Raw genomic sequence first — 26433 nt, forward strand, 5'->3', positions numbered from 1 at the left:
TCACCATCTTCTTCACCATCCTCCTCTCCTCGTCCGTCGCATCCTTCACCTCGACTTCCTTCCCACTGCTAAGCTGCTCGTACACCCACGACGGGAAGTAAATCTGCCCTTCCTCCTCCGCGAAGGGGTTCACATTCTTCCTCCGCCCCGCCATCTCCATCAGCAACATCCCGAAACTGTACACATCCGCCTTGTAGGAGACTCCCCCGACGTTCTTGTAAAACATCTCCGGCGCCATATACCCCATCGTGCCCCTCCCGGCCGACAGGTTCACGAAACTACCGCCATCGCTCGGGTACAGCTGCGCCAGTCCGAAATCAGACACCTTCGGGTTGAACTTGTCGTCAAGCAAAATATTATGAGGCTTGATATCGAAATGCAAGATTTGCATTTCGCAACCACGGTGCAGGTAGTCAATCCCACGGGCCACCCCGAGCGCGATTTCAAACATCTTCTCGTACCTCAGCGCGGTCACCTCTAGACCTTGCTGGTTGAAAATGTACCTGTCCAGGGAGCCGTTTGGCAGATACTCGTAAACCAAGGCGCACTTGGAGCCCTCGACCGAGAAGCCGATAAGCTGCACCACATTGACATGGTGGATCCGGCCTATTGTGCCGACCTCACTGATGAACTCTTGCTCGCTGGGCATAGACTGCCCCATGATCTTCACTGCAACGTACGGGCCACTTCGAAGCTTCCCTTTGTACACAGTTCCGTAGGCTCCTTCGCCCAATCTCTGGTTGAAATTGTTCGTCATCTTCTTGATCTCGGAGTAGGTGTACTTTATAGGGGTGAGGTTGTTCTGACCCTGCAAAAATTCTTCGATGGTTTCGTCCATTGCTAGATGCCGTCTCCTCCATCTGCGCACCACTAGCCCGACCAGGATCGGGAATCCTATCACGAATCTCAGAGCAACAAGTGCACCTGTATAGTCATGAACAATGAACAATTAAACTTGATTACACTAGCATTTCACACAATATTGAAAAGTTAATTGAATGAAGGTTGTGATCTTACCAAATGCAATCAACGCGTAAACCCCGACAATCACTGTCGGAACAGGGAAATATGTTAGAAGAGACATCCATGTGGAAACAGATTCAGAGGAAAATATTAGAAAGACAATGAAGGTTTGAGAAGATAGAACAGTACTCACGTCCCCAGTAGTTGACTTTACCTGCATTGTTCAAGTGAAAGCAACATCAGCATAACAAGAAGTCGGTAAATGAGAAAATCAGGCACTTAGCTCAAAGATCATCAAAGTTGAATTAGGCAGCGAAAAATACGAAACACGAGCAATATCAAAGTGAATCAATATACTACAAAACAAGATTGGGACAGTTACAAGCTAAGCAAAAGACGTGACTTACCCATGCTACCTAGTGTTACAACTCCAACAATCTCGAAGCAAATCAATACGCAAAACAAGACTGTGACAGTTATAAGCTAAGGAAAAGATGTAACTCGAGATATTTCATTGTATCTGTGATGAAGTGATTCTACTTGTTCCCTTGAACTAAAAGTTTTGATTAAATTTTTTGATAACTTATTGATCCCGCCAGATTTATACAATGTTGATTCTAGTGATCGGTTCATAACAATGCTAACTGGTGTTACTATTCCAACAATCTCAAAGTGAAGCAATATACAAAAACAAGATTTTGACAGTTACAACTTACAAGCTAGGCAAAAGATGTGACTTAAATGCTACCTAAGTGTGGCTATTACAACAATCTCAAAGTGAAGCATTACATAAAACATGATTGAGACAGTTATAACTAGCAAAAGATGTGACTTGCAATGCTACCTAGTGTTTCTACCCCAACAATCTCGACAGATTTACATAAAGAATGCGGATTCGAATGAACGATTCATAGCAATGCTACCTAATGTCAACAATATCAAAGCGAATCAATACATAAAAATGATGTGACTCACAATGCTACTTAGTGTTACTATTCCAACAATCTCAAAGTGAATCAATACACAAAACAAGATTGGGACAGTTTAACCTAAGCAAAAGTTAACTATTCCAACAATCTCAAATTAAGTGAAGCAATACACAAAACAAGATTACGACAGTTATAAGCTAAGCATGCGATGCGGCTTACAATGCTACCAAGTGTGACCATTCCAACAATCTCAAAGTGAATCAATCAACACACAAAACAAGATCAAGACAGTAGTTATAACTTTCAATCAAAAGATGTGACTCACATTTGAAACTCAGCTCGGAGATAGGTGTATCCTCCATGCAGTAGTGTTTGCAAGTGATCCGACTCCCCTGCAAGCCGCAATACCCGCCACTCCTATCACACTCCCCGCAGAGAGCACGGTACCACGAAAGCTCCACCCCATACCCCAAAGCATCATAAATCCCCTTCAAAGAATCACCCCCCCTCACACCCCTAAGCCCAGAAGTCCAAACAACCCTATAAACCGAGCACCCCTCCTCCACATCCGACACCTTAACATCCTCTCCCAACATAAGATAACTATAAATTCTCGAAGAATTAGAGAAAATCCCACTCATATTCCCACAGAAAGGCCCCTCAGCATAATTGGGGGAATCCACAGGAGAGAGACAGTACATAAACGACACAGGTATGTTGAAATCGAAGAAGCCACTGAATATATCCGGCCATGAATCGTAATTGTTGGAATAAACAGGGCAAGATGAGAAATTTGAGGGGTTTAGGGCGGGATCAGCTACTCTAATGAAGTAGGTTTCGTAGTTGATGTCTTGAACAATGTACCTCGTCGATGATGATTTCGGCGCCCAAATTGTCTGATTGCTGCGGCAATCGAGCTCGAACCCGGGGCCGTCGTGGCCGCAGGATTTGGGGGCGGTTGTTAATCGGAAAGGGTAGCTGATTCTGACGTTGCCACAAAATGAGGAGGCGCAGTTGTTGTTGTTGTTGTTTTGGGCTAAGCAATTGGCAGTGAGGAAAAGGAGGAGAATTGGGATGCTTGCAATTGTAGATAGGCTTCTGTTTTGTGACATTCTGGGGAATTTTGATGTAAAGTTGTGATCTTTGAGGGAAGGAGAAGAAAGATGAATGCATATACAGAGCTTCAAAAAAGGAATGGTGAAGAAGTCAATGAGGAGCTGTGAAGATGGATGATACTTCCATTGCTGACCAAGTAGAGAAGCGTCTTCCTGCTGCTGCCGGTGTCCATGCACCCATCCAATTATACGCATTAAATTAAGTAGCAACTTAATTAAATTATTTACAGATAATTTGTTCGTTTAATTAGAATTTTTATGTAGTAAGTAGAATTTGATAGTTTTATGTAGTAAGTAGAATTTTTTTTATAAATAGGAGTACTATTTACTACTTTTTGGCATCACAAATGCTCAAAAGTTAGAAATGTGAAGTACGGACTAATTAACTGGAAATAGTTTGTGGAATTTGAATTATACTTTTATATATTAATTTTTATGAATAAATTTAAGTAAAATGAGTTAGTAAAATATCATATACTAATATTTATAAAATATAATAAAATTGTAATAAAATACGGAGTATGTAATAATAGAAGTTCCAAAATAGCAAAATGAGACATGTAATAATAGACAATAGTACTACTTACTAGTTAAATTTGAGAATTTATAAATTTATCTTCAACTATTATAACTTAAACCATAGCTAATTACTCTATCTTTTGTTACTCCTATTTACTCAGGGTAGAAATTACAATAGAAATAGGAATTTTCAAGGTTTATTAAATTCTATGTTAAATTTGAATTATTTTTATGCTTTGACTTTACTAGAAATCTTATCAAAACAATAGTTAAATGTGTTATTGAACGCTCAAGTTAAACGATGTATTTATTTGAATAATCAAATTGATTTCACGAAAATAATTTCTTCATTTCAGCAAGTGTTTCCTAAACTATTTCAAGGGCAAAAATTAGTGAGGGATTGATTCATTTATTGGGTTGATGATACGTCGGTGCATATGCACCGCATATAGGTGAACACGGTGCTCAGGCCGTTGACATTTTTTTAGTTTGAAGTCAACATAGGCTGCACTTTCAACGCGATTATCAGTTTATTTCCATGAGAAAAAATAAAAATACATAAATAAAGGTAATGCTAAATATGTGGCTTTCTTCAATTTATAAAACACTAACATAACCTGCAACTATAAGTAACATCGCCAGGCGAGAGAGAATTTTTTTCAAAAGTGAAAATATGATATTTTTTATAAGACAAATTAAAAATGAAAATGTGATAATATTTTATAAGACTATGGGAGTCTTAATATAGATTTGGGGCTAAGAGGATTCAATTCCATGTAGCAAGTCCAGAGCGATAATTTTCATAATTTTCAAATAGCTGATGGGCCTAGGAGTCCAATGTGCCTTCGTCCCTAGAATAGAAGTTAATTAAAAATTATTTCTTCTAGTCCCATTAAATATCTTATATTTGACTGATATAGATTTTAAAAAATTATTTAATTTTCTTAGTAAAAGTAAGTGGAAAGAGTTAGTGGAATGTTAGTCCTACTTTTACATATTAGTTTTATAATAAATTGTGAGAGAGAATGAATTAGTGAAATGTAAAGTACACTACTAAAAATGGTAAAAATTGAAATGAGACATTTATTATGCACCGTCCAAATAAGAAAATATGAGACATTTGATGGGGACCGGAGGGAGTATAATTTAAATAATAATTTTCACTTAATTTTATAATATTGTAATGACTGCTAACAAGACTATAATAGCACTCACAATAGTAAGAGGCTATTTCATAGCCTATCTCAGTTCCTTATGTCACACGAGCATTTAATCTCATAGTATATCACTGTGCAATGTGCAATCTATCTCATGCCCATTCCATAACTCATCTCGTTTTCACATCATCACTATTTTATTTATATTTTTATAATTGTTTTTTAATAAAATTATTGGTCTACTAATAAAGCTCATTTTACACCAATTAAAAACAAATGAAAACCTAATTCACTATTCATTTTCTTCTCCATTAAAAAACTTCTATGCATAATCTCTCTTCATACAACTTCTCTCCTTCTTCAAACAAAAAAAAAAATGGGGCAGCCGCCGATCTCGGCGCCCAAATCGTGTGCAGTGCCCAAGCGCTTGGCAGTGGGGTACCCGATGGCCAACTTGTTCGCCAAAATGTGTGTCAATAGGCACCCCATTGTGGATGCACTAATAGGAAGTTGCTTGGTAGATGCGAAAAAGGTTCGAGTTCAACAATAGGCACCCTATTGTGGATGCGCTAATAGGAAGTTGCTTGGTAGATGCGAAAAAGATTCGAGTTCAATTGAGCTTAATTTCTTAGTACTCCGTACTAGATACCAAAGGTTCAAGTCATTGTTTTTAAAGTGACGTGGAATTTATTTCATAATTTCTATTTCGTGTGGTGAAGCTTTAAACTACGTGGAATTTATTTTCATTATTTCTCAATGTGTGATGAAGTAGCATGACACTTTCTTATATAAATTGATCAAAATTAAATTGTTTGGAGATTGTGCGAGATTGAACCAGTGATTACTTGACGTTAGAATTATCACATGGGTATCTGTGGATACTGTTCTCATCTCATTTACATTGACATGATTATTTTGTTTTATTCATTTAATTTTATAATAACCCCATAAAAAATTACTTATATCATTATTTTTACAAAATATAGATAAATTAATTAAAGCCAATCTATTATTTTATGATTTTATCCATTTATTTGAAGTTATACTATATCAACTTTTGATTGTTACGTATGTAAAATTAACACTATCTAAACAAGAACAAGCTAGACTCATAGATAGTAATACTACTAGTACTATATTAAAGAAGAAAATTTGCATTTGAATTTTGAACCAATAAATTCTACAGAAGACTATAGGAGAAAATTATGGTCTACGCAAATAGGACAAATTTTCACCTTATAATTTGACTCTTCGAAATTTCATTGCCACTCAAGTCGAACACATATACTCCAATAATATATAGCATAAAATTAAATATTTAGGTCAAATTGGAATGCGTAGAAAATTAATGATAAATTCCAAATTAGATGGCTGCCTCCGCATTACATTAGTCAATTTTTAAGTATCAGACAAACTAAAATAAAATTATTATAAATAAAATAAACGAAAATGATAATGTTGTTTACGCGTGATGCTTCCCGCTCACATACAAATATAAAATATGTACATATATACAGTATTTGAAAACAAAAATAAGAAGAAACACAGTTCACGCATTCTGCAATACATAGGTGCGTCTCCTCTCTCTCAATCATTTTTCTTCCTTTTCACTTTTTTCATTCTTCCCTTTTCTATTACTGTCTCCATCCTTAATAATTCGTCACCATTTGACCCAACACAAATTTTAATAAATGTAATAAAAAGTGAGTTAGAAAAAATTAGTGGCACGTGGGTCATACTTTTATATATTAATTTTATAATAAAATGTGAGTGTGAATGAGTTGGTGGAATGTAGGGAAGACTACAAAAAATGGTAAAAGTGAAAGGTGACAAATTTTTAGTGACGGACGGAAAAAGAAATAGGTAGCAAATTTTCAGGGACGGAGGGAGTAGTTTTTATAACTTTTTACTGTTTTTGTCATTTATTCTAGTGTAGTGTGTGTATTAGTTGGAATTCGCTCGTAGAGCCCACGATGTTTTATCATAACATCATTATAAACTTTTAGACTTTTACGCGAACAACTTTACTGTAAGTGTATGTTAAAAAAATATCTCAAACTTAAACTTTTTTCTAGTGTATTTCATCAATTGTTTAGCTATATAATATAGGGTGATGAAAAGCCGATCTATTTTGTACTAGTACTCTAAGGTGATTTTTATTATCTTAACACATAGACTAAAATGACATTTTTCAAAATTAAGGTTAAGACCGTTTTATATTCCTATCTTTTAGAGCATTCTAGAAAATGTACTATTATAGAAAATGTCCATAACATTGAAGAAGAAAAGAGTTTTAGGACACTAGACACTATGAAACCCTTCTCAACTTTTTCACTAAAACGATATCATTTAATATGTGATGTGATTAATTTGTGTGTATGTTGATGTGATTAATTTGTGCAGTTAATTAGCATTAATGGCCTATGTGGATCAAACTTTCAGCCGCAGTGGGCCTTCATATATCTCCGCCGTTGATTGGTAACAGCCCAAACTATACATTTGTCAAATATTTTTGAGTTCATTATAAATAAGGGACAATTGCCCCTTCACAATGTATTTCATTTATATTAAGTTGTTAACTAAAAAAAAAATCAATATATCCTTACTAAATTGAATTTCTGGCTCTGTCCCTGCCTTCGTCCCCCATTATGTATCCTACTTTAACCCGGCATGGATTTTTAAAAAAAAGTAAAATTGGTTTGAAAAAGTTAGTGTAATATGAAACGATCTCACACAAGATCCAATGACAGGAGCAACATCAACCACAAAAGGTCGGTGTTAGCCAGCTTGGTCCAGGGAGTTTACACCTTGCAACACGACCAACGACATAACCGGAAATACCCCTGTGCCCTGGCCCATCCGTGGTGGGACTCTTTCAACTTCCGAGTCCACGACCGCCTCGTAGACAACAAAGACGGCTCGATTTTTGGGCTGGTCTACAGCTTAATAAGCTCCCCACACCAACAAACCGACGGGCCACCGCAATACGTGATTGCATTCCGTGGCACGATCATGAAGCCGGAAAACTGGGAAGAGGACGTGAAAATGAACTTGAAAGTCTTCCTCAACCGCATCCAGAAGAGCAACCGTTTCCGGACAGCGCTAGAAGCAACCACCAAGTTCAAACACGAACGCGTCTGGCTGGTAGGACATTCCCAGGGATCGTCGCTAGCACTGGCGGTCGGGCGGGAAATAGTGAAGAAATTCAAAGTCCGTCTCGAGACATACTTGTTTAACCCGCCCTTTATCTCTCTGCCCATCGAGCGGGTCAAGAACAGCAAGGTGAAGGCTGGGCTTAGGTTCGTCAGCAGTTTCGTGACTGTTGGCTTAACTGCTGCTGCTGTTGCTGTTGTTTCTGATGCTAGTAAAAAGGACCATTTTGCCATGCTGTCAACATGGGTCCCTTATCTGTTTATCAACCGAGCGGATCCAATATGTTCGGAATATGTTGGGTATTTTAAGAATAGGGAGGCAATGGAGGCGATCGGGGTGGGAGCGATTGTGAGGGTTGCCACCAAGAGATCCGTTTTGAGCATGTTTTCATCGAGTGAACCAATGCATCTTCTTCCTTCTGCTCATATCACTCTCAACGTTACGGCGGCGACAAGGTTTAAGGAGGCTCATGGGATTTGCAAAGAGTGGCTTAAGTTTAAGGAGGCTCATGGGATTGACCAATGGTGGAGGCGTGATTTGAAGGTGGAGTGCAAACAATACCAATACAAATAACCTCACACCCAATTAATTTATAAATTGTTTTATTTAATAAATTATAGCTTTGATTTTCTATACTCTTTTCGTCCTGCAATAAAAGTCTAAATTTGACTTGATGGTTCTAAGAAATATAAAAAAAAATGAATTGAAGAAGTTAGTGAAATATGAGTCCAATTTTTATATACACCTTTTATCTTATAAAAAATGATATGCTTTTCTTTTTAGTTTATCTAATAAAAATGACATGTTTCCTGAAATGGAAACAATAGTACCATCTTGATTATATTTTCCTATCTTACTCTATTTATTAATGGAATTTGGAGACAGACTTTTAAGACGTTTCAATATTAAGATGGGGGAGTACTTTTATGTGGGATAAAATGGTTAATAACATAAGGTAACAGTCAAAATAGATTTATGGGCTACGAGCTTAACAGTTTTATGTATTGTATTTTACTTCTTCAGTCCCATATCAATTGAGTAATTTTTTTCAATTTTAGAAAGTTCTAACGTAATTGAATCATTTCTATTTTTGACAAAAAAATAATCATGTCACTAATTTTATTCTCTCTTCATCTCTTTATTTTATTCACCATTTATTTAACACGTTATTTTTAAACTACGTGCCAAAAAAAATATCTCTATTAATAAGGAACGGTGGGAGCCTGTCCATGTTCATCTTCTTCCACTGCAACTCTTTATGCATCGCAGGGTTGAAGCACAACAACGACAACTCTCAAGCTTGATTCTGGTAGTACTCATAGGCCGACGGTGGGGTCGGTCGGTCGGTCGACCCACCAACCCCACTAGATCCACCCCTGTTCACATAGGCGATATCTGTGGATACCATTCTTGTTTAATTCACGTTGAAATAGACTATTTTTTATTCATTTAATTTATTATAACCTCATAAAAACATACTTATGTCATTAATTTTACAAAATATAGATAAATTAAAGCCAATTTATTCTTTCATCCATTTATTTGAAGCTACATAGAAAATGAGCATATCTAACCTTTTATTGTTACGTACTGTAATTTGTAAATTAAACACAATCTAAACAAACAAGAACAAGCTACAATTTTGCATTTGAATTTTGAACCAAGAAATTCTAGAAGACTAGGAGAAAATTTATGGTCTATGCAAATAGGACAAATTTTCACCTTATAATTTGACACACGTAATTTCATTGCCACTCAAGTCGAATATATATAGTGTTATATATACGGAGCAGCGTCGAATCGGAAAATGCGCAGAATATTAATGATAAATTCCAAATGCGATGGCCGCCTCCACATTACATTACTCAATTTTTAAGTACTCTACTTATTAGAATAAAATGAACATATAAATAAAATAAACAATAACGAAAATGATAATATCGCGTGAGCGCCCCAAGCTCACGCTCACACACAAATACTATGTGTGTGTATATATATATACTGCATAACAAACACAAGAAAAAACATATTTCAAATTTCTGCAGTACATAGGTGCGTTTTCTCTCTCTCTCAATCATTTTATTCCTTTAATTTTTTTTAATTCCCCCTTTCATTTTTTCATTTATTTAGTTTTTGCTCTTTTTGTCATTTATTTTGGTGCAGTGTGTGTGTGTTAGCTGGAATTTGATAGCAATATTGTTTTGTAGTACTAGTTGAATTCCAGTTGATATAGAAACGGATTAGTTTTATTTTTCTAAATTTTGTAATTAGATGAGGAATCTCCACTAAAAAAAAGTGTTTATCGGTCTCAAAATTGGTAGGTAAAGGGCAAATTAAAAGTGCTCGGAAAAATGAGAAATAAAGAGTTGAAATTCTGAACCTATGCATATCCTAACTTTTGCACGTGTTTTAGAATTCGGATGTGGTTTAATTTCTTATTGGTAATTCAATGAATATTAGGTTGTTGCTAAATTGCTTTTCTTTATTGTGATGATACATTGAAAGAGTAATCTTGTTATCTACAGTTTGTTTAATGATTTAATTTGAACCATTTCTTTTTATGTGCGCATGTGAATTTTTTAGGTGCTTTCTTTTTTTAATTCGGTATACTTTCTTTTCTACTTTATTATTTTTGAATATGTTATTTTGTGCTAATGAAAATGGTCATTTCATTTGTTAGGGAGGTGTTTTACTGATTGTGAAGGACGTCGACATAAAAAAAATACCAAGTGTATATATCAGCAAATATTAGTAATTTAAGTTTCGAGTTTTAAATTTTGGATTGTCTGTATAAAATTTTGGTTGTTGTTTGGTTTAGATCGGGTTTTTGTTCAGTTTGGGTTGTTACTAATTTTTCAAAAAAATGGTTTTTTTTTTTTTTATTTTTATTTGGCCGTACCCTCTTCAATTTTGACTTCAAGTTATTTACATTTTAAAGTTATAATATGACTAAAATTTGATCAAATTTTCTTAATTTTAATTTTTTCTTACTACATCTTATTGTTGCTTTTTTTTTGGTTAATTTTGGACGACTCCACTTGTTTATGGAATATTAATTGTTAAGTATAAAATATGTTCATGTTGTTTATATTGACTTTGTTTTATTTGCTAAAACATCCATAACACATCCACATTCAACTTTAAATTACTTACACTATCCAAATATACACATTCAAATTTCAATTATTTACACTATCGAAAAAAATTGAATTATTTACACTATCGAAACGTTTGATAGTGTAAATATTTCAAATTTAAATGTTCTTATATAGGCACGCATTCGTGCGAAGAGCCCACATGCATGCTTAGGCAGTTAGGCGTATGCAGCGACATGCTTAACCCCTCAAGCACGTATGCTTGCTTGGCCCTACCCCTAAGAATTGATTTTTTTTTTTTTTTTAAATTTGCAATGTTGATATCTCATGGATTCTTCTGATATAAAATTGATGAATGCAGAACAGATTCGGGATTTTTATCTTCTTTAAGACCAATAATTGAGATTAGTTCGAGGTAATTCCGTACTCTCTTCGTCTTATTATAAGTTATTGATTTATTTTTATTATATTTAGCAAAAAATAACTCTTACTTTATTTTCTTTTTATCTCTCGTATTTTATTTTTCTTTATTTAATTCAATAAATATAATTTAAATCTCGTGTCTAATAGAAAATCAATCACTTATGGAAAGATGGGAAGAGTATACTGTTTAATTAGATTGATCATTGATGTGATTAAATTGTATATAGTATATAATATATACTCCATGTAATATGTTGGTGTGATTCATTTGTGCAGTTGGTCAGCATTAAAGTAAGCATTAATGGAGTATGAGAATCAAAGATTCATCCTCAGTGGACCTTTGTATCTTACCAGTTACCACTGTTGATCGGTAACATCCGATACTTTTTTACATTTGTTAAATACTTTTAGGTTAATTATAAAAAAATGACGAAATTATTCGTAAATTTAATTTCGTAAATGTAGTTGTTTTTGAATTATTTTTATTGCGGCTGGCCTATGACTGGCCTTAGACTAGCCTATTTGAGGCTGGCCTATGATGTGGCAGGTGGATTTTTAGTGCTGATGACGTGGCAGGTAGAGAGAGTGGCTGGCCTATTCTTATTATGGATGCTCTTATACTACCCAGTAAAAATGTTTTAAAATTTCTTACAATAATAAATGTTACTACTATTATCTAAAAGACGATCTTACACTAATGACAGGGACAACTTCAACCACAAAAGGTCTGTGGTGGCCAGCTTGGTCCAGGGAGTTTACACCCTGGAACACGACCGACGACATGGACGGGAAGGCACTGAAGTCCTGGCCCCTCTGTGGTGGCGATTTTTCAACTTCAAACCCTCATAGATACCAACAACTTCTCAATTTTCGGCGCGGTCTTCGAGTTTATAAACTATGAGCACTGCCAAACTGTTGGGACGCCGCAATACGTGATTGCGTTCCGCGGCACGCTCCTGAGGCCCGAAAACTGGGAAGAGGACATCAAGCTAAACTTTAAGCTCTTCTTAAACGGCCTCCAGAAGAGCAACCGTTTCCGGACAGGGCTAGAAGCTGCCAGCCAGATGATCAATTACCAGAATGTCTGGCTGGCAGGGCATTCCCTGGGATCGTCGCTAGCACTAGCGGTCGGAAGGGAAATGGCGAAGCGCTTCAAAGTCCGTCTCGAGACGTACTTGTATAACCCGCCCTTCATCTCTCTGCCCATTGATCGGATTAAGAGCGAGAAGGTGAAGCTCGGGCTTAGGCTTACTGGCAGTCTCTTGACTGCTGGCTTAACTGCTGATGTTGCTGCTGCTACTGATGTTATTAAAACGGATTCTTTTGACGCGCTGTCAACATGGGTCCCGTATCTGTTTATCAACCGGGCGGATCCAATATTTTCGGAATATGTTGGGTATTTTAAGGGTAGGGAATCAATGGAGGCGATCGGGGCGGGGAAGATTGTGAGGGTTGCCACCAAGATATCCGTTTTGAGCATGTTTTCGTCGCGCGAACCACTTCATCTTCTTCCTTCTGCTCATATCACTCTCAACGTTATGGCGGCGACAATGTTTACGGGGGCCCATGGCCGGATTTGCAAAGAGTGGCTTAGGTTTAAGGAGGCTCATGGGATTGATCAATGGTGGAGGCGTGATTTGAAGGTGGAGAACAACCATTACCGACACTAATAACATCACAAATATCACACCCAATTTACTATAAATTGTTTTATTTAATTAATTATATGTGACACATCAGCATTATCTGATTTTCTATACTCTCCTTCTCTCCCGCAATATAAGTCCACATTTGACTTAATACGGGTTTTAAGAGTCCAACTTTTGTATATTCTCTCTATCCTATAAAATATGATATTATTTTTCTTTTTGGTTTATCCAATAAAAATAACATATTTCCTGAAATGAAAACAATACCATCTTTATTATATTTTCCCATCAGATCACTCTATTTGATGCTCTCTTCTCCCTATCAGTCTTCATATTCTCTTTTGGATTATACCCTTACAATTGGGTCTGTTCACAAAATATAGCACTCTTTAAATTCTCTTATGTCTCACAACTCTTCTAATTTGATCTCACTCCACTTAACTCATTAAATAAATATTCTTTTACCTCCGTGTCTAAAAGAAATGTCCAAAATTAATACTCCATATAACGATGAAAGTACATATTATGTTGAGTACAATATTTTATGCATTATTGTCGTAAAAAGGAAATAAAAGAAAAAATCAGACTTCAAATTTTGTATATTTTGTAAAACTAATTATACGTATCGATGAACTAAACGTAAATGATGGTAATAGATAATCCTCCGCGTGCTGATATTAATATTGAGTAATTACGTACCTATTCAATCCGGGTACAATTTAAATTTTGATCAGTGATCAACACTCAGACAATATTTATACCGGAAAGTTCCATGCTACCTCATAACATGTTGAGATTTGAGAAATTATGTAAATAAATTTAAATATTGATCAACCCTCCAGCAATATTTATGAGAAAGTTCCATGCTACTTCATAACATGCTGAGAAATTATGTAAATAAATTTAAATTTTGATCAACACACAAGCAATATTTATATCAGAAAGTTCCATGCTACTTCATCACGTGTTGAGAAATTATGTAAATATATTTCACGTTAATTCAAAGAAATATATTTGCATTTGAATCTATAACAAAAGGTTCTGGACCACTGGAAGAAAATTTATGGTCAATGCAATTAAGACAATTTTTCATCTTATATTTTATTCATCTAAATTTCAGTGCCACCCAAATACTAGGATAAAATGAAATATTTAGGTCGATATGGAAAATGAGCAAGAAATAAATGATAAATTTCAAATGCGACGGCCGCCTCCACATTTCAGTCATTAATTTTTGGGAAATAATAATCATTTAAATATATTTATTTCTTAAAATTTGTGTTTTAAGTTACTACTACACATAGTACATAACTGATAACTGAGAGAAATGTCACACCACATACATTATATGAGTATCATCAATGAGCACCCAATTAATGCAAATTTAACATTATTATTTTATTTTATATATTCAATTTTTTTATAATATTAGTATATTAAAAATTGTTATTACTTTACAAAATATATGAATATTAAAGCTCAATTTGCCATTCATTTATTTGAATTTATAAAGAAAACAAATAAATTGAGCTATAATTTTTAATCTATTATAAATTTAAATACGAATAATAAAGTTGTAGGTATTAGAATAAAAAAAATCCTGTAAAACAAAAGGATATAGTAACGACTATTAACTGACCAAAAAGTCAATAACGAAGCTCACTTATGGCGGCGCTCACATAAAAATGTCAGAACATTTTATTTGACTATTTCTATATCTGTTTATATATAATAAAGATTATGAAAAAACACAGTACACAGTACACACAATCTGCAAATACACCCCACTTTTCCTTCAACGACTGCTCAACCAATATCACCACTTTTCCTTGTACTAGGTGCGTTTCCTATCTCATTTTTCTTCCTTTCAATTTTTCATTCTTCTCTCTTTTTAAAAAAAAAATTTGGAATTTGATCGCAATATTATTTTTGTAGTTGCTTCCACTTGTAATAGAAATAGATAAGTTCCATTTAATTGTAAAATTTTGTAATTGGATGAGGAATCACTAAAAAAACAGTGTTGTCAAGCACATAATTGGTAAGTAAAGGACAAAGTGCTCGGAAAAACTGAGGAACACCGAGTTTAATTTCTTAGTAAACCTATGCATCTCCAAAATTTTGGTTAGATTGTTTGAATGAGTATTACACTTTGACTTAACTTTTTTCTTTTGATGTTATGTTAAACAGTAATCTTGTTATCTCGTTTATTTAATCTGTACAATTTCTTTTTTACATTGTCGAATTATTCATTTTTACAAAACTGAATTTCTTTTTGTGTACGCATGTGAATTTTCCAAAGTGTTTTTTTTTTATACTCCTCCATCCCAAATTAATTAATTCGTATTTTTTTAGGATAGCACCAAATTAACTGACTTATTTTATTTGGCAAAAATTAACTCATATTTTTCGTTTACTTTATCCTCTTGTATTTTATTTTCTTCTAATTCAACTTATTAAACATTTACTTTTAATTTTTTATGTAAAAAGAACCGCTTCAGTTTAACTCATGACAGCATTAAATAAGGGTTTTTAAAACTTTAGTAAGTCTATCTCTTTCTAAGATTAAGAATCAAATATGTGCTATTGATTGTTGACGTGATTAATTTTGTGCAGTTAGACACTAATGGGCCGTAAGAGTCAAAATTTCAGCACCAGTGGACCTACATTTCTCACCGCTGTTGATTGGTAACACCACATTATCAAATTAGTATTTCCGAGTTTACGGATTTATCTAGCAAGGATAGTGATAACATGCAAATTTATATATGGTACAAACTCAAAATTCCTCAACACAGCTTTAACATTGTTTCAATACAATATCAACACAGTGTAAAATTTCAAGATTTTAATGTCAACACAGTATCAACACAATATCAACACAACATCAATCATTGACTATCGTTGAAATTCTGTTGACATTTTCCTGTTGATGCTTTTTTTTGATCTGTTGACATTTTTCAATGATCTAGATCATAGTTTTGAGTTTGTACAATATTTAGAGTTTTCATTTGATCACATTCCTATCTAGCAAAAAGGTTTTGAAAAGACAAAACTCTTTCTACCAACAGGAGCAACTCCCACCACAGAAGATCCGTGGCGGCGTGCTTGGTCCAGGGAGTGTACACCCTGGAGGAGGACCGACGTCGGGGCCGTGCCGGCCCCGACGCCCTAGCTCCTCCATGGTGGCACTCCTTCAACTTCCTTCCCATCCAAATCCTCGTCGACAATCACGACCTCTCGATCTACGGCGCGGTCTTCGAGTTCACCAACTACCCTTACCACAACCACGAAGCCGCCCCCACGGCGCAACGGCCGCCGCGGTACATGATCGCGTTCCGCGGCACGATCCTGAAGCCCGGGAACCGAAAGCAAGACTTGAAGCTGGACTTCCACCTGTGGCTCAACGACCACAAGAACAGCACCCGTTTCCACACCGGGCTGGAAACTGTCAGCCAGGTGATCCAGTACGGACACACCTGGCTGGCGGGGCACTCGCTCGGGTCGTCCCTGGCACTGGCCATCGGACGAGAAATGGCCAAGTGCCACGGAATACATATCGAGACCTACTTGTTTAATCCGCCCTTCATAACTTTGCCAATCGAGTGGATCAAGAGCAAAACAGTGAAGTTCGGGCTGAGGATCATCAGTAGTGCGATTACTGCTGGCGTTGCTGCTATTGCTGGTGCTGGTGCTGGTTCTAGGGAAATGGACTCTTTTACCGCGCTGCCGGCGTGGGTCCCATACCTGTTTGTTAGCCGGTCGGACCCGATAAGCTCGGAATACGCGGGCTATTTCAAGCATAGGGGGGATATGGAGGCGATCGGGGCGGGGGGGATTGAGAGGGTTGCAACCGAGAATGCGCTCGGGAGCATTTTTTCGTCGTGTGAAGCGTTGCACCTTCTTCCCTCCGCCTATCTGAGTATCAACGGCTCGGCGGCAGGGTTTAGAGAGGCTCATGGGATCAGCCAATGGTGGAGACATGAGTTGGAGTTGGAATACAAGTATTACCTTCACAACTAGGAGAAGATTTTCCTTATCCTTTTTCTTTCTTTTTTCTCCAGTCAACGCTGCCACATTGCCCAACCACCCAATTTTTTGTTGTTTTTTGTGTGTAGCATATAAGTTGTTGTAGTAAATTTTATTCATTTTATGATTTATATTATTTTTTCGCATACCATACATCAAATTAATGGTAACTTTACGATGATTCTAATGAAACTCAATTGCATACGTTCTGACGAAAAAAATTGCATGAATTATAAATTGTATATTTCTATAACGACTTACCAATAAACATTCTCCATTGCATTGTTATGATTTTCTAAGTCAATGTACATAATGCACTAAATTCAATGAACTAATGCAGAAAAAATTGAAATATGATTTAAGTATTTTACAGAATTTGCAGGCAATTGTATGCAATGTCCTAAATGGAGCATATTTACTGGCGAAAAAATTGTAATGTTGTTTATATGCTTCAAATTTACAAGCAGTTGTATGAAATGCTCTAAGTGTAGTATATGTACTGTCCTGAGTACAATATATCTAATTATGCCCCAGTGTCGTGTATGTAATGCCAAAAAATCAGACAAAATTTACCCATTAATGCATTATTCACATGAAACTAATGACGGACAAAATCCCTAGATCTCCACTATTTATTTATGATCTAAGGATTCATATTTGACCTTAATTCTGAGATAAAATCAGGATGCATTTTAGTTATACCTACCCTCTACCAGGATGAATATGTACATGTCTAAGAGCTTATATCCAGTAAAACATTTAAAAAAATCTTTCGAACACAAAATCATGTCCAAGGAACTCACACAAGATTCCGTCTAACGATAGGAACACAACCGGTGACATAACCAGCAAGGCCCCGACGCCATGATGGAAATCTTTCAACTTCCGACTTGTCCAAACCCTCGTAGACAAACGACGCCTCAATTTTCGACGCAGTCTCCGAGTTAATAAACTACCCACATTACCAAACTGCCGGAATGCCACAATACGTGATCACACTCCGGCATCAACTTGAAATTCAACGTCGTCTTAAACGGCCTCCAGAAGAGCAACTGTTTCCAGACGGAGGCGAGGAAGATTGAGAGGGTTGCCACCAAGAATTTGCCAATTGTGGAGCCATGATTTGGAGTTGGAATGCATACATTACCAACCGAATTAGTCAACAATATATCAAGACAATGAAGCGCAACTCAGTTGGTAAAACGTTTTCCCTCCGATCAATAGATTATTGGTTTGAATCATCATCAGGGAACCATTGTTGATACTCTATTCTATATGTAACACCCCACTTTTTTGAACCCTAATTTTCGAGACATAAAATTTTTGCATTAAATGCTTTTAATGCTATGGAGTATGTGAATTAAATGATGAGTGATTTATTGCATAATTCTTTGTGATCTAATTGCGATTTGGAGTTGAGTTTGAGTTGAATAGTCAAACTTGTTGATTATATGACGTGGCTATTGGATAGTCAATATTGTGACGTGGAGGTGAAAATTAGAATGGTGGATTTTGTGACGTAATTATGTGAATATTTTGATGCGGCGAAATAATATTGTGGTGAATTATTCCTAAGGGATGAGTGAGATTAAATAGGAGCACCATTATTTTATTGAAATTTTCGACCACTTCTATTTATTGGAAATAAATTTTATTTTTCTTGGATTTAATTATTTGCTTGGGATAATTATCCAAATTAAATTCAAGATTATTCCTTATTTCCTCCATGAAATTTTCGACCCCTATGTCTACACATGGAGATTTTCGAAAATCTCCTATTTATGAGAGAAGAGATTATTTTATTATATTATTTGATCCCTTATTTATTCTCTTCCATGAATAAATTCAAATATCCTAGCATATCTTACCATATCTAAGGAGATCTTGCCATATCCTATTTTAATTAATATTTGAAATTGATTCCTTATGGAGGAATCAATATTAACGCCACTTTCCTAATTATTTAGGGAGGATTACTATTTTTATTCTGTTCCGTGATATTTTATTTTTTCGACCCCTATGTCTACACATGGAGATTTTCGAAAATCTCCTATTTATGAGAGAATGGATTATTTTATTATATTATTTGATCTCTTATTTATTCTCTTCCATGAATAAATTCAAATATCCTATCATATCTTACCATATCTAAGGAGATCTTGCCATATCCTATTTTAATTAATATTTGAAATTGATTCCTTATGGAGGAATCAATATTAACGCCACTTTCCTAATTATTTGGGGAGGATTATTATTTTTATTCTGCTCCGTGATATTTTATTCTAATCCGTGAAATACCAAATTAAATCATATGCTAATTAAATAGCATATAAAATTCAAAACCCCCTTATTTCTCACCAGAATTAACTCCACTCTCCTCCCATATCTCCTCAAATCTTTTTATTTATTTAATTATGGGATTATATCTTGCACTCTATAAATAGGAGTGAAACCCTAAACCTAAATCAAAAAAATCGTCTCTCTCTCTCCCTCACGCTGTTTCCACTCTCCCACTCTCTCCCAAATTTTCTTCTACTTTTCTCCAAGATTTCTTCATCTTTTGAGAAGAATTCAAGTTGAAGCCTCAAGAATTATTGAAGAATCAAGATTCTACTTTGTTTCTACCGTTCGTTCTATCGAGAAAAAGGTATTTTTATATTAATCTTTTCTCATCTAACCGATAAATCGGTGTTCTTGAACCCTCATGCATATAGATTGAGTAAAAAGGGGAAACAACTGTTGAATATGGGGTGATGTGCGTGTGTGTGTGCATCGGTATACGTGTGTACATGTGTGTTCGTGTGTGTGCGTGTGTATGTGTTGAGGAACACTCATGCGTGACATGTTTTGATGATGGATCTGGAGTTGTGGTGCAAATAGAAAGTGATATGATAATCATGCCTTGATTTTTTTAAAATGATAATATAAAACAAATCGATGGGAAAAAGGGAAACGTTGGGAATATGCATGATTTTGAGTAGATGATTGAGACTTACTTGTGATACTGATAAGGCTAATTTCATGCATCGGTTATATGTGAAAAGCGTTACATTTTGTTGGGTCTAACACGGTTTATAAGCCAGGTGTGACAGAATCGCTAGATCAAGGAGGTGCTGAAGGAAACAATCTAGCGATGGAATGAAGTAAAAATGAGCAGAATCTAAGGAAAAAGAAGGCGTGAAGGAGGGAGTCAGTAGCTGAGGGCAACAAAGTCTATCTATACCTCGTTGGGTCCCACTCCAACGCCTATAAATAGAGGAGCATGCAACACACAAATCATCACTCTTTTTCGCTCACTCTTAGCTCACACACATAACACACATTTGGGAATGGGAGATCTGGGGTAGTTTCGGTTCAGAAGGGGTTTTTCTGCAGAAATTTCAGTCCCAACACCATCCGCTTGAGGGCGAAGATACAATCTCTTTAATTTTCAGTTTGTTTTGCACTTTTACGGTCGAACTTCACTTTTGGGAGTCGATTTGGTTGTTGATGCTACTGATTATCTATTTACTTCTGTTAGTTTGCGTTTATCTGTGATTTTTCAAGTTGATTTACGTAGATCCTGCTATTGAGAGTTTATTTTGACAAGTTATATGTCGATCTCTGTTTTTGCTGTTGTGGTACTTGATCTGGGAATTTGGTGATAGATCTGTGGTTTGTTGATTGATTGGGGGTTGTTGTTTAAATCTAGAGTTGTGAAATGTTTCTTTTGGTTGGAGTTTGTGTCGGACGCTTGGATCCGGAGTGGATTTGGCGTCTGAGGTTGGATCCGAAGTGAGGAGGTTGAGTTGTGCATGGATTTGAGTTTTCCGCTTGCTTTCTGTTTTGCTTCGTCTAGCATCTGTAGATCTGTTTAGCTCTTTGTTATTACTCTTTAAAATGGTTTAGATTCAGTGTGCTCTGTTCTGATTTCGTTCATGTTGTTTTTCTTCTGAGTTTCTACGCAAATTGGTTAAAGAAGATGATGTCGCTGTTAGTTAGTACCAGAGTTAGTTGTTTTGCCAGCTTTCCGTCCGTACTCTGTTTTTTTTTTTCAGTCATGGTCCCCACAGTCAGTTTGTTTCCCAGGTCTAGTAATTAGAGTAGTTTCTTAGATCTAGTGATTGTTAGGTTAATTTTCGTGCATGATTTGCTGTTTCGCCTAGGTCTAGCTGTTCGCGTAGCAGTTTTAAATTCCCAAGTTAAGTTTAGTTTCCTCAACCCAAGAAAAATGCGTGGCAGCAGTCAACCCCAAAAAAAATAACTCCAAATCCTTGAACATGATTGTTACGCATCCATCTCTGTGGGATCGATCCCTACTTCCCTATGCTAGGTTTAGTAAAGTGGTTGAGGGTTTTTGAAAGAGTGCTCTGTGTGTCCGACGACCAACGAGTTCCTAGACCGCGTGATCTAGTGGATTTGCTGGACCAAGGGAACCTGTTATATTCTTTCTGTGCGCACAGCGTGTCAACCATACATAACAGCAAATTGGTCTTTCAGATACGCATAAATTAAATGTGATAACTCGCGCTCTTGGCGTGATAGCAAGAGGAAGAGCGTACTTGTGATCTAAGGAGTCGAGGTGGGCTTTATTTACTAAACTCTTTTATTACCAAAATATTGATTATGGTGTTATAAGGGTGGATTAAAATATTATGTCATGCCTGTGATTGTTTTGGTTATGTTGTGTGTCTGATGCCTAGTTTGTGAGTCCGTTCCATTAGGCTATATGGCTATATAAACGAATTCAGGTCTGAGTAGGGCCGCAAACCCTATCAGGCTAGTGTACACTGTTGGGATCCAGAGCCGTGCTTGCTAGTCGGCCGGTCTCGTGGGTGAATAGTGTGGCCACACTTTCGTCGTACTATGGAATTGTTGATTGTTGAGAAAATGAGAAGAATTGTTTGACTGGTCAGTCTATGAAATTATTTTGTGATACTTGATGATATTCTTTTATAACTGCAAACTCGAGTTCACTATGGTAAGGATGACATATCTACTAAAAATGTTTTGGCAAGAGTCCACTGAGTATGTCTAAAATACTCAGCCCTGCATGTGTTTTCCCTATGTGCAGGTTGAGCGGCGACGAGCGGTTGGAGGTGTTGAGCTAGTTAATTGAATAACATGATCATTTGAAACTCCGTGTGTAGTTGTGTCTTCATACATGGCTTCACCTTTCTCTTGGATGCTTCCGTTGAGACATGAAACTTATTATCGTTTGTTTGAGTTTGAACTTATTCCTTTTGGTTTAGAATATTGAGACATAATGTGTTTTTTGGATTATACTAAACCCTTGTCTTTTGAGCATAATTTACAATATCTATTCATCATTGGTTTTCTTGATTAAGCCGTTGACTTATTGCTTTAATAGTTCATTAAATACCTTGGTCAAGTCCCTTTAAATGAAACCCTAGCATATGTTCTTATTACTTTTAAGTCCGCCTAGGTAGCGATCGCCGTATTTATTATACCCTATAAAGGCGGGTTGTTACACTATATGTATACATGTATAAAAAGTCTACACACAAACTCGTGTAGTTGTTCATTTTTATTCAATAACCTCACAAATATCACAACCATTAATTATAAATTGTTTTATTTAATTAATCATATGTGACACATCGATCAGCATTCTAATTTTCTATAATTTTTTAACAGATGCTGATTAATTTTCGTGCATTGAATGTGATGTTAAAAATAAAGTATTTTGGTTGATATAGTATCACAGTAAAGATTGTTTTAAATTAAAATATTGATGAACATGAAAGATTGTTTTAGAATATATAGAAAATAAATTGTTTTAATGTGTAAGAGAACTGGGATAAAGAGAAAGCTAGTACTACTACTTCACTTGATTATAGAGAGGTCTTTGGTACACATACGCGGGGGAGAGGTGGCGGTGGCGATGGACGAAGAGGAGTCGAGGATGTGGCAGTGGAGAGGAGACGGCAGACGGTATAGGTGGGGATGCGAATACCACTAATTCACGTGCACAAGAATAGGTCAATCAGTTTGATGAAAAAAAATAATCAGACCACATAGCCCAAAAAACTTAATTGAAAAATTACAGTTTATCTTATTGGGCTCATCAGCCAACCTTCAAGCATGGATAGCTAAACTATACCATCAAATGACAAAAACATGTATAGGATAAAATTATAATCTATATTAACATAGCTACCAAACTATTTCTGTTGCTTTTATGGAAATTAATTTTAAATACCTCCATTTAATTAGTTGCATACTTGCTTATTGTTTATGTAAAAGTCCGCTGAATTGGTCCAAATTAGAACTTTATACCAAGTCATCATTGACTTTGTTTTCATTTGCTAACACTCCTCTAATCAACATGATGAGCATACCGTACATGTTATAATTATTAGGTGTTACAATTATAAATACAGCTAAATCAAATTTTTTTTTTTTAGTATAGAATATGCTCTCCAAACCTCCAATAGCCATTGACTTCACCAAATAGTATAAATTTTTAAGCAACTTGCTCTAAAAAATAGCTTCCACTATTCTTCTCTCTTGTCACATATACTGATATAAGTTTGAGAATCTTAAGAATACAGATTCAAGATTTCTCTCTTCTTGGGGACGAACTTTCGAATTTTGAGGTAATTTTACATCTAATTATTGATGTGATTAATTTTAGTACTATATAAGATTAATGTGATTAATTTTGTGCAGTTAATAGAATTAATGGCATGTGAATGTGAGAGTCAAGTTTTCAGCCTCAGTGGCCCTTCATTTCTCACCGCCGTTGATTGGTAACACCACATTCTATCATATAGTATTTTTATGTTTACGAATTACCGACGGAATTATCGACGAATGTCTGTTGGTAACAGGAGCAACTCCCACCACAGAAGATCCGTGGCGGCGAGCTTGGTCCAAGGAGTATATGCCCTGGAGGAAGACAGGCATCGGAACAGGCAGGGTTCCGATGCCTTGGCTCCTCCATGGTGGCTCTCCTTCAACTTCCGGCTCGTCCAAATCCTCGTCGACAGCCACGACGTCTCGCACTTCGGCGCGATCTTTGAGTTCGTCAACTACCCGTACTACCACCAGGCCCCGGCCGGGCAGCGGCCGCCGCAGTACGTGGTCGCGTTCCGCGGCACGATCCCGAAGGCCGGCAACCGGAAGGAGGACTTCAAACTGGACATCCACCTGGCGGTCAACGACCTCCAGAAGAGCAGCCGCTTCCAGACAGGCCTGGAAGCAGCCAGCCAGACAGTCCGGTACGGGACTGTCTGGCTGGCAGGCCACTCCCTGGGGTCCTCCCTGGCACTGGTTGTCGGGCGGGAGATGGCGAAGAGCTATGGGTGCCATCTCGAGACGTACTTGTTCAACCCGCCCTTCGTGTCCCCGCCCATCGAGCGGATCAAGAGCGACAAGGTGAAGCTCGGGCTCAGGCTCGCCGGCAGTATAGTGACTGCCGGCGTTGCTGTTGTTGCTGGTGCTGTTGCTGGTGCTGGTGCTAGAGACATCGACCCTTTTGTCGCGCTTTCGACATGGGTCCCGTATTTGTTTATTAACCGGTCGGATCCGATATGCTCGGAATACGCGGGGTATTTTAAGCATAGGGAGGATATGGAGGCGATCGGGGCGGGGAGGATTGGGAAGGTTGCTACGAAGAATTCGATCGGGAGCATTTTGTCGTCGCGGGAAGCGTTGCACCTTCTTCCCTCGGCTTATCTGACCATCAACGGCGCGGCGGCGGCGAGCGTTAGGGAGGCGCATGGGATTTGCCAATGGTGGACACATGACTTGCAGTTGGAATACAAGTATTACCAAAACAACTAGTTTTTTCTTTTCATTTTTCTTCGGCCCACATTGCCCAATCACCACACTTTTCTTTTCTTTTTTTATTTTTTTTTGCGTGATTTATTGTGGAACATTAGAATTATGTCCATATTAACTGTTGAAATCTACTACACTATTATGCAGAAAATTGGTTGGTAGAAGTATAATTTAGTCAAGAATATGTATTTTTTAGCTGATTTCGATTATTGATATAAATGGGCTTGTGCATAACAATTGATATAGAATTTGGATAATTTTTAAGACACTATATATAATTCATCTAGAATTGAGTCAGAAGATTATTTTAGTTGGACGGAATGTGTACGACTGATTATCATAAAATTAATAATTAGATCTTATAAACTAAACATTACTATGTTACAATTCCAAAAGCTATTATTGACCTCCAATGGTGGAGACATGACCTAGAGGTTGGAATACAAGTATTACCAAACACAATTAGTATCTTTTTTCTTTTCATTTTTCTTCGGTCAGCGCTGCCACATTGCATAAACATCACTTTTCTATTGTTTTGCGTGATTTAATGTTGTCGAACATTAGTTATGTCCATATTGGTTGGTAGGCATATAATTTACGAGAACATATTTTTAGCTGATTTTTTCAATTATTGATATGGCCATATGGGCTTGTGCATAACGAATTTGGATAGTATTTTTTAAGGCAATATAAAAGTGAAAAATTAAATCACACCCACTTCTCTACTAAGTTTTTTTTTGTGTGATTTAGGGACGCAAAACAAATTTGTGGTAGCTATGTTTTAGATGCGGATTTTTTATAGAAATTTTGTTTAATTAAAATGGAGAAACTTTAAGACCTCATGAAAGAGAAAAATTGAAATGAATGGGCTACGTAAGGAGAATATATTCATTTTATAGAAAAATAGACAAGGTCAAAATTGTGAAGTAAGAAAGATTAAATTTAAGTACCCAATTAGTCATTACTCCTATTACTTATTAATTCTGTGATGGGATGAGTTTGGTTGGCCTCCCTTTCATGTTTGTAGTAATCTAACTTAGTATTAGATCGGATATCCAATTAGATATTGTTCAGTTGTTGAGACTAATTATATTATAATTCATCTAGAATTAAGTTATGAGATTATTTTAGTTGAGAGGGTGCCTATAACAAATTATCATACGATTAATAATCTAGGATTAAGTTGTGAGATTCAATATGATAAACTAAACATAATATTATATATTTAATCCTGAGATATAATTTTGCTATCCAAATAATCCTTTATGTTACAATTCCAAAACATATTATTGACCTCATATATGGGAATATACCTTAATCCCAAGTTGATATTTACTAATACAAGGGGATAATATTCTAATCTTAAACTTCTTTGATTTATTTGAATTAGTCAATAGAGCTATTATTTCCACTAGCCACAACTTGCTTTTCTTTTATTGGTCAATTAGCTTGACTATTTAAAGCTAGCTGTATCACTTTTAATTGTGCGCATCTTGTCCTAGAGAATAGGAACTTGTTATCATCTTTGTTTTTTAATTATGTTTTATTTTTGTTGAAAATCACATGATTTCATACTTCCTCCATCTTTAAAAAATAGAAATATTTAAAACGACACGAGT

General features: G+C 36.2%; 5 protein-coding genes across 6 annotated transcripts in view; 4 read left to right on the forward strand and 1 right to left on the reverse strand.

The window, feature by feature from the left end:
* Positions 1 to 3121, reverse strand: part of LOC125211481 (rust resistance kinase Lr10-like) — a gene marked incomplete at its 3' end in the record, with an annotated part of 5239 nt that extends 2118 nt beyond the window's left edge. The window contains exons 1-4 of the mRNA XM_048111298.1: positions 2218 to 3121; positions 1157 to 1177; positions 1018 to 1050; positions 1 to 924 (exon numbers count right to left, since the gene is read on the reverse strand). Coding sequence (XP_047967255.1) covers positions 1 to 924; positions 1018 to 1050; positions 1157 to 1177; positions 2218 to 3004 — 1765 coding nt within the window. The remainder of the gene's footprint in view (positions 925 to 1017; positions 1051 to 1156; positions 1178 to 2217) is intronic.
* A 3096-nt stretch (positions 3122 to 6217) lies between these two features.
* Positions 6218 to 8508, forward strand: LOC125216582 (GDSL esterase/lipase At4g10955-like). Its single transcript, XM_048118334.1, has 3 exons — positions 6218 to 6254; positions 7087 to 7161; positions 7434 to 8508. The coding sequence occupies exons 2-3, from the start codon at positions 7100 to 7102 to the stop codon at positions 8407 to 8409; spliced, it is 1038 nt and encodes a 345-aa protein (XP_047974291.1). The 5' UTR covers positions 6218 to 6254; positions 7087 to 7099; the 3' UTR covers positions 8410 to 8508.
* A 3543-nt stretch (positions 8509 to 12051) lies between these two features.
* On the forward strand, positions 12052 to 13024 carry LOC125209841 (GDSL esterase/lipase At4g10955-like). The gene is made up of 2 exons (XM_048109420.1): positions 12052 to 12079; positions 12204 to 13024. The coding sequence occupies exons 1-2, from the start codon at positions 12052 to 12054 to the stop codon at positions 13022 to 13024; spliced, it is 849 nt and encodes a 282-aa protein (XP_047965377.1).
* Positions 13025 to 14737: 1713 nt separating this feature from the next.
* On the forward strand, positions 14738 to 17175 carry LOC125216207 (GDSL esterase/lipase At4g10955-like). Of its 2 annotated transcripts, none has more exons than XM_048117865.1 (3): positions 14738 to 14841; positions 15621 to 15688; positions 16072 to 17175. In XM_048117865.1, exons 2-3 carry the CDS (start codon positions 15627 to 15629, stop codon positions 17021 to 17023), a joined length of 1014 nt encoding a protein of 337 aa, XP_047973822.1. In that variant the 5' UTR covers positions 14738 to 14841; positions 15621 to 15626; the 3' UTR covers positions 17024 to 17175. The 2 variants fall into 2 exon arrangements, with proteins under 2 accessions (XP_047973822.1, XP_047973821.1); XM_048117864.1 differs by having other exon boundaries at positions 14764 to 14841; positions 15617 to 15688.
* Positions 17176 to 23471: 6296 nt separating this feature from the next.
* LOC125215958 (GDSL esterase/lipase At4g10955-like) lies at positions 23472 to 24948 on the forward strand. The gene is made up of 3 exons (XM_048117544.1): positions 23472 to 23628; positions 23702 to 23781; positions 23863 to 24948. The coding sequence occupies exons 2-3, from the start codon at positions 23714 to 23716 to the stop codon at positions 24815 to 24817; spliced, it is 1023 nt and encodes a 340-aa protein (XP_047973501.1). The 5' UTR covers positions 23472 to 23628; positions 23702 to 23713; the 3' UTR covers positions 24818 to 24948.
* The last annotated feature ends 1485 nt before the right edge of the window (positions 24949 to 26433 follow it).

This window comes from Salvia hispanica, chromosome 3 (genome assembly GCF_023119035.1).
Source record: "Salvia hispanica cultivar TCC Black 2014 chromosome 3, UniMelb_Shisp_WGS_1.0, whole genome shotgun sequence".
Lineage (NCBI taxonomy): Eukaryota > Viridiplantae > Streptophyta > Magnoliopsida > Lamiales > Lamiaceae > Salvia > Salvia hispanica.

What these genes read in the sequence shown, in the direction of transcription:
- LOC125216207 (XM_048117865.1), top strand. Translation starts at nt 15,627, where the DNA reads ATGGGCCGTAAGAGTCAAAATTTCAGCACCAGTGGACCTACATTTCTC. An exon ending in TTTCTCACCGCTGTTGATTG is followed by an intron (nt 15,689 to 16,071) that starts GTAACACCACAT and finishes TTCTACCAACAG; the next exon opens with GAGCAACTCCCACCACAGAA.
- LOC125215958 (XM_048117544.1), top strand. Translation starts at nt 23,714, where the DNA reads ATGGCATGTGAATGTGAGAGTCAAGTTTTCAGCCTCAGTGGCCCTTCA. An exon ending in TTTCTCACCGCCGTTGATTG is followed by an intron (nt 23,782 to 23,862) that starts GTAACACCACAT and finishes TGTTGGTAACAG; the next exon opens with GAGCAACTCCCACCACAGAA.
- LOC125209841 (XM_048109420.1), top strand. Translation starts at nt 12,052, where the DNA reads ATGACAGGGACAACTTCAACCACAAAAG. An exon ending in GACAACTTCAACCACAAAAG is followed by an intron (nt 12,080 to 12,203) that starts GTCTGTGGTGGC and finishes AAACCCTCATAG; the next exon opens with ATACCAACAACTTCTCAATT.
- LOC125216582 (XM_048118334.1), top strand. Translation starts at nt 7,100, where the DNA reads ATGGCCTATGTGGATCAAACTTTCAGCCGCAGTGGGCCTTCATATATC. An exon ending in TATATCTCCGCCGTTGATTG is followed by an intron (nt 7,162 to 7,433) that starts GTAACAGCCCAA and finishes ATCCAATGACAG; the next exon opens with GAGCAACATCAACCACAAAA.